This window comes from Coenobita brevimanus, chromosome 60 (assembly GCF_032717465.1).
Source record: "Coenobita brevimanus isolate Jiangsu-jjx chromosome 60, ASM3271746v2, whole genome shotgun sequence".
Lineage (NCBI taxonomy): Eukaryota > Metazoa > Arthropoda > Malacostraca > Decapoda > Coenobitidae > Coenobita > Coenobita brevimanus.
Genome location: NC_137013.1, coordinates 3053860 through 3065784, shown reverse-complemented (window position 1 = coordinate 3065784; position 11925 = coordinate 3053860). Strand labels below are relative to the sequence as shown.

General features: G+C 42.8%; 2 protein-coding genes across 2 annotated transcripts; both read left to right on the top strand.

Annotated features, from left to right (window-relative positions):
* Positions 1-4251: 4251 nt before the first annotated feature.
* Positions 4252-5819, top strand: LOC145403111 (pro-resilin-like). The gene is made up of 3 exons (XM_080274940.1): positions 4252-4272; positions 5169-5237; positions 5474-5819. The coding sequence occupies exons 1-3, from the start codon at positions 4252-4254 to the stop codon at positions 5762-5764; spliced, it is 381 nt and encodes a 126-aa protein (XP_080131066.1). The 3' UTR covers positions 5765-5819.
* A 3441-nt stretch (positions 5820-9260) lies between these two features.
* LOC145403151 (pro-resilin-like) lies at positions 9261-10553 on the top strand. Its single transcript, XM_080274972.1, has 3 exons — positions 9261-9272; positions 9983-10051; positions 10263-10553. Exons 1-3 carry the CDS (start codon positions 9261-9263, stop codon positions 10551-10553), a joined length of 372 nt encoding a protein of 123 aa, XP_080131098.1.
* Positions 10554-11925: the final 1372 nt, after the last annotated feature.

Sequence of the window (11925 nt, the reverse complement as noted above, 5' to 3'; positions counted from 1 at the left end):
CTGAAATAGTCAGATGCGTAGCAAAAAGTGAGAGGAAAGTTGAGAGAAATTGGAAGAAATGAGAGCGGGCAGAAAAAAAAAAAAAAAATCAAAGATGAAGGAAGAAGCAGGCAGCACATCAAGTGAGTGGATGATAGATGCCACACCAGAAAAAGGAAATTAACCTAGGAACTGATCAGGGGGTAATTATCTCTTTCCGTAGGAGTGCCAGCAGCTTCACCGGCAGCTAACATACGGTATGCCTGGAGTGTTGCCACGCATGAAGATATATAGGACAAAGGATATCCACAAAGTGTCCATTGATGCAGCAATTTGTGGATCAACAATTTGGAACCTACCTGTATTTAATCACTAAAAGTAATAAAAGATGAAAGAAAAGCGTCGATGTTTTAATGAAAACTTCTTGACTACGGTAATACGCAACAGTAGGAAATGAACTTTTCAGTATTCCTTTCCTAGACACATCTTCTCTCTTCTTTTCAGTTCACGACACATTATCTTGTGTAGGAGGTGTGTCATAGGAGCCTGGATATTTTATAATCTGCATTATTTGTCTCGTGCTGGTGTCCGCTCTAGTAACTTGTTTCATTTGCTAAAACTCAGAGTCAACACCTACACAGTGAAAATACACAACATTAATACCCACAACCAAAGAATCGACAACCATAGAATCCACACCCATTGAATCCACCTCCACAGCGACAGAATCCACACTCCACTCAAAAAATCCAAACCCAAAGATAAGACCACCACACCTAAACAGCTTTCATTACACCTGCAGACTCCACACACACACACACACACACACACACACACACACACACACACACACACACACAGACTAAATCCACAGGCAACGAATAACCAAGAACATTCACACGATCCTCACATCAGCATCCACAGAATCCACACCCACACAAAAAATACCAACCCACATAAGATTCAATAAAATCCATTCCCGTAATTCACCCACACATGCCACATCACAAAGAATCCAAACACCCACACCCACAAAATCGATAGTCATACTCACAGACACCACTTCTACACCCACAGAACACACACTCATTGTATCCACACCCAGTCTCACAGAATAAACAAAAGTGAGATCAACATCCACAGTCAAAAGAGCCAATACCTGCCTCACAGAACCCACACCCAGATCAAGAGAATCGACTCACAGAGAATTCATACCCTTAGAATCCACACCTCATCCACAGAATACGCTCCCACGGACAGCACATTCACACTCACAGAAACCACAGCCACACCAGCGATGCCAGCGAGACAAACCAAAATTTTAAAGAGATGCCTCTGATTTGCTCCAAGCTCAGCAAAAAATTCTCAGGGTATAGCAATAGTCCACTAATCATCATACAGTTTCATTATATTTAGTCATTACACCCCTCTTGGCATAATGCACATATGTACAACACATAATATGCTCCAGGCATAGCACTCTGTTATAGAAAAGTATTTTTGCAATATAAGGTAAATGAAGAATATATATATATATATATATATATATATATATATATATATATATATATATATATATATATATATATATATATATTCACTATGGTAACGTTGCTGGGTAACAAGGGCATCTGGGTAACGTTGCTGGAATATAGGTTATTTTTTTCTGCAAGGAATGGCACACCAGCATCTCTCATTTTATTTGTTCATTTAATTTAAATAGATTGTTTTCAAGATTTGAAATCTTTTTTTCTTTTTTTCTTTTCTTTCAAGCTTTAAGCTTGGAGTCAAATTTTCAAAAGTTTGAAAAATCTTTCAAGCATTGGCATCTCTGAACCACCTACAAATCCATACCTGTAGATCATTAGTACTGAACCCTCACCTGCTCCAAAACTCTGTGCAGTTTCAGTATTTGTAATTGCATTCACTTTTAATTTTCGCGGTTACAATAGTACCCACACCACAACCGTCTTTTTACCATCCCTGGATTCCTACTCGCACTGCAACTGCACAGCATGAACTGCAACAGTATTGCACCTTGCGGAACAGAATCTCCCTATTGCACTGCAGTTACACTATAATACTATAATTAAGTGTACATGATTAATTAATCAAAAGGAAGCATATTAGCTTACGTGCAACGTGAGGTGTTTGGTACTGCACACTAAGGAGGAAAAGTGACAACAAATAATTCATGAAATCGTGTTTAAAGTTTTTAATTTTGTAAATGCTTCCATGGAGAAGATAAAACCACAGCCATACTGCATCCGCAAAGGGTGGAGGGTGGAGGGCGGAGGCTGCAACAGCACTGCATCCACAAAGATTTCCTTTAGCTATCTCGCAACCACACCATATTGTGGAGATGAGTGGGAAAAAGAAAACTGCTAAAGGAGATGTACAGATCAGAAGTAGAGCGAGTTATCGGAAGGGGAAGGCCATGCAGGACGAGATGGAAGGGTGATGTAAAAGATACCTTGACTAGTAGATGTTTGACTATTCAGGAGAGTAAAAGGCAAGAATGTAAAAGAAAATTGGACTGAAGTGTTTAATGAGACGATAACTCTTAATGATCAGTAACGGGCAAGAACTGAATAGACTGTGGATAAAAGGATAGTGTTTAGTGGAGTCTAGTTGGGAATGCTTGATGGTGCTTTGTTATGGGCCATTTTCTAGTGCTTCCAAGAGACAGTATGTGAGTTAATTAGCTTTTTCTCCAGCCTTTAGGCGCCACGCTGCTAACTGGGTAACAGCAAGCATATACATAAACAATACAATCACACACAGCTAGCCTGGTTTGGCCTACACCCAGACAAGTCAGTCCCCCATCCACGTATATCCCCCCATTGAACTGTTATTGCATGATCGAGTTTTCCAATATGTACATTTTAGAACCAAATCTTCCACATGGATTTATTTTACCGGTGGGCTCATTTTTTCCCTATGGCTCCATCTTCTCTCTGGACCTAAATCTCCTCACTGATTTCTTTTCCCCTTGATGTTATTTTCCCAATGGACTTACTGTATTTTCCCCCAAGGACCGACTTTTTTTTCTGCTGGACCTTTTTCCCATGGATGTACTCCGCTTTTGGCCCTATTTTCCTTCCATGAACGTACTTTGCCCATGCATGTCATCCCTTCATAAATCTACCTTTCCATTCATCTATTTTCTGCCTATGGTGAACTTTCCCTACATGAACCTCTTTCCTCCCATCGCCATGTTTCACTATGTTTCACTCATGGACATACTTTTACCTGCTTGATTATGTTTCCATTTTTACCCATTTCCCACCAGGACTTACTCTCTCATGGACTCATTCTCCTACTTTGACTCTTTCTCATCATTAGTCCATTTACCCCATAGACCTGTTCCCCAGTGAACCTATCTTCTCCCCAACCAACTACCAACCCCACATGCCCATCCACCCACCCAATGTAGTTTGTCTCAGTAGCAGCAGGCTTGCTTAACGAGTTCACACACACACACACACACACACACACACACACACACACACACACACACACACACACACACACACACACACACACACACACACATACTGGAGCACAAGATATAATAATGTAAATGATATAAAACACAAAAAAAAACTCATGAGAGAATGCATTTCCAATGAGCAGCAAGAAACAGACAGGAAAACAAACGACATAAAATCATTTCTTCACCAGGCCGTACGTATTGCAGTGGTTAAGCAATGGTTGTGGAATCCATTACTTGAATTTAAGACAAGAACTGCAATGCAAAAAGGCTCATTTAATCCACTAGTCCCTCCTGTCAAAGCCAGCAGAGAGAAGTGAAAAGGATCGCGTTACATTATGGTAAGACAGCTACTGGCCTTTTACAAGTGATGAATATCTGTGAAGGACTAGAACTCTGACTGCATAAATACTATGGTGCTTGTTTTCTTTCCTCCCTGATTTGCAGTGGATAAAATACTGACATTAAGTAATTTTTCTAGTACTTTCTGGCGAATATGTTTAGCTGAGATACAAAGCTGTGCCATTAGTCTAAGAGGCATTTAAAGGTTTTTATCTATAGCAGTCTAACACACCACTGGATAATATCAACTAAAATTTAAAAGACCCCCATGTAAGGAGCAATTTTCTACCTCGATCGGCCGGATACCTTTGCCAGTAATATTCTTGGCAACGCCACTAGTATACAGGCAAAAAAGAGCAGGAGGACAAGGGCAGGGCAGGTTCCGCAATAGGGTTGGTGAAGTGAGAGCAGGCGGGTGAGGGTATATAAAGACCAGAATGGTTGCCTCCTCAGTTACGGTACGTCTGCTCACACACACACATTGCAATGAGCGCAAAGGTACGGTTGAACAATTTTCTTGAACGAGCAAATAGTACATTGGGTATTTCGATGATAAGTAAATTAGTGGACGCGAGATAAGCCCTTAAGTCAAAGAAGTCGCCTGCCCGTTGTCAAAATATGAAAAGAGTAGGTTCAAGTTGTCAAAAAATTAAGCAAACAATAGCAATTCTCAGGGGAAAACTGAAGTATATTTTGAGAAAGTAAATAGTAATGGTGCCGGTGGTGGTAAGGGCTAGGTTTCTTTAGAATAGTAATGTGGGACATTGCAGGATATGCCAACGCAAACTATGTTAAGTTTATATGATGATATATATACTTATAGATAGATAGACAGATAGATAGATAGATAGAGATTTTTTTTCAGTGATCCCGTTGGAAGACAGAATTCTCATTTGGATTATACTGCAATATTAAGTAATCGCAAATGATTATGGTAAATTCAAATTGAATGTGCTTTCACTGGCGTTCTTAACCCTTCTCATCCACTCATTTAGCACCCCATCAGGAGTGCAGGAGCCCGAGCTTTGCATACTTAGTTCTAAAACTCATGGAGGAAGATGCAGGTCCTTTCTCCAGAGTAACATTACGTAGGCAGTTCACCCCCGCCATCCTTCGGATATTATCTCTTATTTATTGCATCCAGTTAGAGCACCATACCACACCACCAGGCATCTAGTTAACTATATGCTTACCACCTATTGGAGTATATGGTTTCTTAATTTACAGGAAACCATTTGATAAGTCACTAACTGCACAGATAAAAACAGGCAGAAGTGCATTAAGTGAATGGATGACGGGCGCCGTCAATTAGCACTTATTTGGTGAGTTATATGTTCCTCCTTCCTGTGTCCAGATCCTCATCCTGTTGGGCCTGGCTGCCCTGGTGGCCGCTGACAGCCGGGAATTGTATGGTGAATCTGCGGTGAGTCAACTGGGTATTTTATGTTTATTCGTCCTTATTTACACTGCAAATAATCACAGACTGAAACATCTCTTTCCTGTATTAATTTCTGGCTGGTTTATCTTCACAGCTGTATATATTACAGATTTTTTTTTTAATCAAATTTACTTTGGGGAAGTTTGCCTCCATGTGCACAGCAACTCAGGAAGGCACTTTCATCGTACTTTATAGTAAATAGGTGACCTTTCTATACACAGTCATTCGAATCCTACGAGTCCGGTGAGGCCAGGTACGACTTCAACTGGGCTGTGAGGGATGACTCCTCCGGCAACGACTTCGGTCACCAGGAGGGTCGTGATGGCGACAACACCCAGGGGTCGTACTACGTGCATCTGCCCGACGGTCGCCTGCAGAGGGTCGCTTACCAAGTGGACGGTGACGATGGCTACATCGCTGACGTCCAGTACGAGGGTGAGGCTCGTTACCCAGACTCCTACGAGTCAGCCTCCTTCGAGCACCGCAGCTACGGCTCCGACGAGTCCAAGTAAATAAATCCAAGGAACTCACGACAACGAAATGAACAAGTCACTGGAAGTGTACGAATGCCGACGCCGACATGTTGATCCGACTGACTCCAATATTTATTGTCATGTTTTTTACCATATTTATTAAAAGAAATCCTGAATACGAACCGAACTTGCTTATCCCATCTTCTCTCTGCTTGTCTACATATATATCTGCACCTTCTTCATTTCTGCAACATTTGCGGCCATTTCTCTAACTTTCTGTCTGTCGAACACCACCTCTCCTCCTCTAAACATCACCTTCTCTTCCTTACTGAGACTCAGCTGTCTGAGGCAACTGACAGCAAACCCTTTTCTGTATCCTCCTACTTTCTCTATACTCATTTCAAAGCCAAAGGTGGATGTTGCGTATATGTACTCAACGACCTATTTTGCTCTCGTGTTCCTGAACTTGATTCTTCTGAAATCTCTACTCTCTGGCTTCGGTTCTCCTGTCATTCTCTGACTAAATATATCTGCGCTGTTTACTTATCTCCTAATTCTATTGACTATCAAAAATTCTTCGACTATCTTACTTCTACGATGGAACACATTCTATCCATTTCTCCTTTTTCTGAAACCTCCATTCTAGGTGATTTCAATGTTTACTACCACCTTTGGCTCTCCTCTCCTTTCACTGATCCACCTGGTGAACAAGTCTTCATCTTTTCTATCCTAAATGACCTAAAGCAGCTTGTACAGCACCGTACCTGTATCCCTGACCGCCTTGGAGAGAGCTCCAACATACTTGACCTCTTCCTTACTACTAATCCTTCTGCTTACACTGTTAATCTTTTCTCTCCGTTGGGTTCCTCCAATCATAACCTTTTACCTTAACCTGTCCTATCACTCCGGTATGGCCTGTGGACCCTCCAAAGAGACATCGTCTGTGGCACTTTGGAGCTGCGGATTGGGAGGCCCTCAGGCCTTCCATGGAATGATTATTGCTTCCATGGCCGGGAGCCATCTGAGTGTGCCTTGCGCATTACGGAGGTTATTCTCTCAGGCATGGAAGCATACATTCCTTTCTCATATCCTTTGATTACTGCAAGAAAGCCTTGGTTTAATCACGCTTGTTCTAATGCTGTCCGCAACAAGGAGAGGGCCTATAAAAGGTACTCGAGCCAACCCACCCCTGAATCACATCTTTTTTATGTTTCTGCCCGGAATCGTGCTAAGTCCGTTCTTTGCTCTGCTAAAAATAATTTCGTCCGTACTAAATGCTCTCAACTCTCCAACTTGAATTCTTCTCGTTCCTTCTGGCACCTAGCAAAAAACCTTTCTAACAACTTTACCTCATCTTCCTTCCCTCCTCTTTTCTATTCTGATGGCTCTGTAGCTATTTCTTCTACTGATAAAGCAGATCTGTTTGCTCAGACTTTCTCCTCCAATTCCACCTTAGGCGATTCCGGTGCTGTTCCTCCAACTGTTCCCCCCTCTGACTTCCTCATGACTGACATTAAAATTTCTTCAGTTGATGTATTTTCTGCCATCACTGACCCCAATACTAACAAGGCACATGGGTCTGATGGAGTCCCTCCTGTTGTCCTCAAGAACTGTGCTTCTATGCTTACACCCTGCCTAGATAAACTCTTTTGCCTTTGTCTTTCAACTTGTACCTTTCCTTCTTGCTGGAAGTTTGCTCTCATTCAGCCAGTCCCAAAGAAGGGTAACAATTCCCAACCTTCTAACTATCGTCCCATTGCTTTAACATCCTGTATCTCAAAAGTTTTCGAGTCGATTCTTAACAGAAAAATTTTTAAGCATCTTTCCTATCACAATCTTCTTTCTCATCGTGGGTATGGGTTCCGTCAGGGACGCTCCACTGGCGATCTTCTCACCTACCTTTCAGACTCATGGTCATCCTCCTTTCGGGACTTTGGCGAAAGCTTTGTCATTGTACTTGACATCTCAAAGGCTTTCGATCGAGTCTGGCATAAATCTTTAATTTCCAAACTGCCCTCTTCCGGTTTCTATCAGTCTATCTGTGCCTTCATCTCTAGCTTCCTTGCTGGTCGTTCTATAGCAGCTGTTGTAGACGGCCATCATTCTTCTCCTAGATCTATCAACAGTGGTGTTCCTCAGGGCTCTGTCCTATCACCAACTCTCTTCCTTATATTCATCAATGATCTTCTAAGCTGTACATCTAACCCTATCCACTCGTACGCTGATGACTCCACCCTTCACCTTTCCATTCGATTCCCACAACGTCCATCTCAGCAGTTACTTTAGCAAACAAGGGATGAGGCTATGGCACATCTAATGTCTGACTTGGCTCGTATCTCTGACTGGGGTAAAAATAATCTTGTTGTTTTTAATGCATCAAAGACTCAGTTTTTACACCTGTCAACATGTCAAAATCTTCCAGAGGAGTATCCACTAATGTTTAATAATATCCAGCTCAGTCCTGCATCATCCATGAACATGCTTGGGGTTTCATTCACTCGGGACTCATCTTGGAAAGATCATACTACATCTCTTGTAAAATCTGCTTCCATGAGATTAGGTTTGCTAAGCCGACTCCATTTCTTCTTTACCTCTGCACAGTTGTTGACTTTATACACGGGTTTTATTCGCCCCTGTTTAGAGTACAACTTTCATGTGTAGGGAGGTTCCCCACATATAACTCTTCTCAATGGGGTGAAGTCAAAGGCTATTCGTCTCATCAACTCTCCTCCCCTTACTGGCTCGCTTCAACCTGTCTCTTCGCTGCACTGATGCCTCATTATCTCTTTTCTATCGCTACATCAATGATCACTGCTCCTCTGAACTGTCTGCTTCATCCCTCCACCTCTACGACGGGCGCGTAGCACCCGTCTAGCAACAAACTCTCATCCCTTTTCTGTCCAACTCTCCAATGCAAGAGATAACCGTTACGCCCAGTCCTTCATTTATACAACAGGTCAGCTCTGGAACTGTCTCCCTCTGTCTGTATTTCCTACTACCTATGATCTCCAGTCTTTCAAACGCAGTATGTCCAGGCATCTCGAAATGAATGGATCTTGAATTTGGCTCTCTTTTGCAATAACATTGTTACGACATGATCGCTTCCTCCATGATATTAATTTTAAAAAAATACAAAGTCGTTTTTCATTTCTAGGCCGTAAACAAGTTTAGCTGATATATGAAGCCAGTGTTTGGCAAAGGAACAATCTGATAGAGAGGGAGAGAAAGAGAGAGAGAGAGAGAGAGAGAGAGAGAGAGAGAGAGAGAGAGAGAGAATCCATTGGTCATTTTCATGTAAATGTTTAAAACTCTGCTGAAGAGAAATTATTTGGTCTCATTCTAATGAAAACATTTCGCAATATTATGCATGCCAGTGCTTCTTGCATGAAGGCAAAGCAGACAGGGATGAAGGGTATCGAGGCAGATTATGAAATAGGGTTGGTGAGGTGAGAGCTGTTCGATGAGGGTATATATATTGAATCCAGGACTGCTGCCATCTCAGTTACGGTACGTCCTCACACTGGCTCACAACACAATGAACGCCAAGGTGCGGATGAACAGTGTCCATGAAGAAGCAGTCGTTTATTACGATAAGTGCCTCTCAGGCCTGATATAACCCAGTGAGAGTAACCATATAGGAAAAACAACAGATGGTCTCGTAGCTGGAGTGGTTATCTAGAAAAACGGTTCAGAGTAAATCAGGAGAATACTTTGGTGTTACATAAATAGATAAAACTGTGACTTCTAATACTCCGTCCAGTGCAAATGGTTAAATGGAATATAGTTCATCTCTACTCCACTGGCAGCTCAATGAATAGATAAACGAAAGCATTCACAGGAAGTCCCAACCGAAAATACTTCATTGTTTTATCTATCTATCTGTCTATTGCCAGACGCGGTAATCCCGTAAGGGGTGGCCACAAACAAATCTCCTCCATGTCGCCCTGTCCCCCGCCATTTCATTGCCCTGCTCCCAACTCACACCCCCCTCTCTCATATACCTCTCCACTCCATTCCTCCGTCTCATCCTTGGCCTCCCCCTCCCTCTCCCCCTCCTCCACCTCAATCACATACTCTCCATCCTCTCAACATGGCCAAACCACCTCAGTGTGTTTCTCCTAACGCTTCCTATCACATCAACATCCACACCACAACGCTCCTTCATTTCCTCATTTGTCACTCTGTCTCTCCATGTGACTCCACAGGCTCTTAGTTAAATTAATCAGTGAGTAATATATTCCTTCTTCCCGTGTGCAGATCCTCATCCTGCTGGGCCTGGCTGCCCTGGTCGCCGCTGATAGCCGTGAATTGTACGGCGAATCAGCGGTGAGTCACTAGGGTATTGTATGCGTTTATTCATTCTGGTTTCACTTATCTTTCATTCACTGTATTCTAATTTAGTTCTGTTCTCTATTTTTAATTCTAACTCTATCTGTATGTCCATTTCAACCTTATATAAAGAGGAAGAATTGTCTTTATAACCCGACTAAGCATTTCTGTAGTCATCCGTAATACTGTGGTTTTTTTCCACCGACAGTCATTCGAGTCCTACGAGTCCGGTGAGGCCAGGTACGACTTCAACTGGGCCGTGAAAGACGACTCCTCCGGCAACGACTTCGGTCACCAGGAGGGTCGTGATGGCGACAACACCCAGGGGTCGTACTACGTGCACCTGCCCGACGGTCGCCTGCAGCAGGTCGCCTACCAAGTGGACGGTGACGCTGGCTACATCGCTGACGTCCAGTACGAGGGTGAGGCTCGTTACCCAGACTCCTACGAGTCAGCCTCCTTCGAGCACCGCAGCTACGGCTCCGACGAGTCCAAGTAAATAAATCCAAGGAACTACCGACAACGGAATGAACGAGTCACTGGAAGTGCACGAATACCAACGCCGACATACTGATCTGATCCACCTCCTCGCACTACAACCCCATGACTTCATCTCTATTTATTGTAAAATAATTAACCTCTTTCAATAAATGAAATCCCTCTTATGTACTGAATCTAATTACCCATCTTGCTGTTTTCTCTGTTTATTTCACTCCAAATACATCAGTCAATAGTCACGTAAATCTGGAAGTACATTTATATATTTCGTCTGAGATTATGACCGTTGACCTTAGCAAATAAACATACTGTACTTCCTGCATTAAAAAACGCAAGAGGCACTAACTTCAGCTACAGGCCAAAGTGCGTATTATTACAAAACCTCCAGTGATCAGATTTTTAGCTACATTTTCGCTGCACCCACAGGGACATCCGGAAACACCACTTGCCCCTAACTGTTTCACTGACTCATCCACTCAGTTACTGTCCTTTTTTTTTAAGAAAGGGCTCCAGGCCTTTTTTTCTTGGGGGGCGGGGGTGCAGGGAAACGAAATATAGCACAGTGTAGGCCTCTAACCACGCCAGGTTATAAGGCAGGATGAAACCCCCAAAGGCTGCCCCCCATGGAAATGGGTACCGTAGTACTTAGGGGTCCCAGCCAGTACCATTATTCTCGGTCATAATTTTTCTTTCCTTACAAATGCAAAATTTTAAACAATGATAGACCTTCATCTGGAGCAGGTTTTAGGCAGGGTTAAATTCTTGCACCCCCCACGCAAAGGGTGGCGGCCCCGAGAGTAACAATGCTAAAGTTTTCGACTCAGGAACACGAAACTTTGCAGTGGCAAACCTTCATCTGGATCATATTTTAGCGAGGACAGAACACCCCAGGGCCAACTTCCCCTCCAGAGGAAGGGTTCTAGGGTCCCAGTCAACGTTGGTATCCACATTTTTTTTTTTTTTTCGGGGAAAATGAAATTTTATTGTGTTAGACCTCCACTTGTACCAGATTTTAGGCACAGCACGGCAACGATGGTATGCACGGCTTTTTTTTGTTTTAACCTAAGAAAATGGGCAATGAGGAGTGTCAGAACTCCATATTATAATAATACAACTCATAATAGATAGCATAATAGATAGGAACACCAGTAAAGCTAGGTGTGGGAACAGGAAATATGTCAGCAAGAGTTAAGCAAAAGAATGCCAGAGGGCAACAGAAGCGCTACATACATACAGACACACACAAGTTTCTAGAGCCCGTACATACGGGTTGTACACGTGACACAAGCCCTCCTAGAGAAGGAAGGAAGAAGTAGAGTCAGAAGGGGGCAGCTACAGAAGCGAGAGGTGGTAAAGAGAAGAGGGGTCCAGCG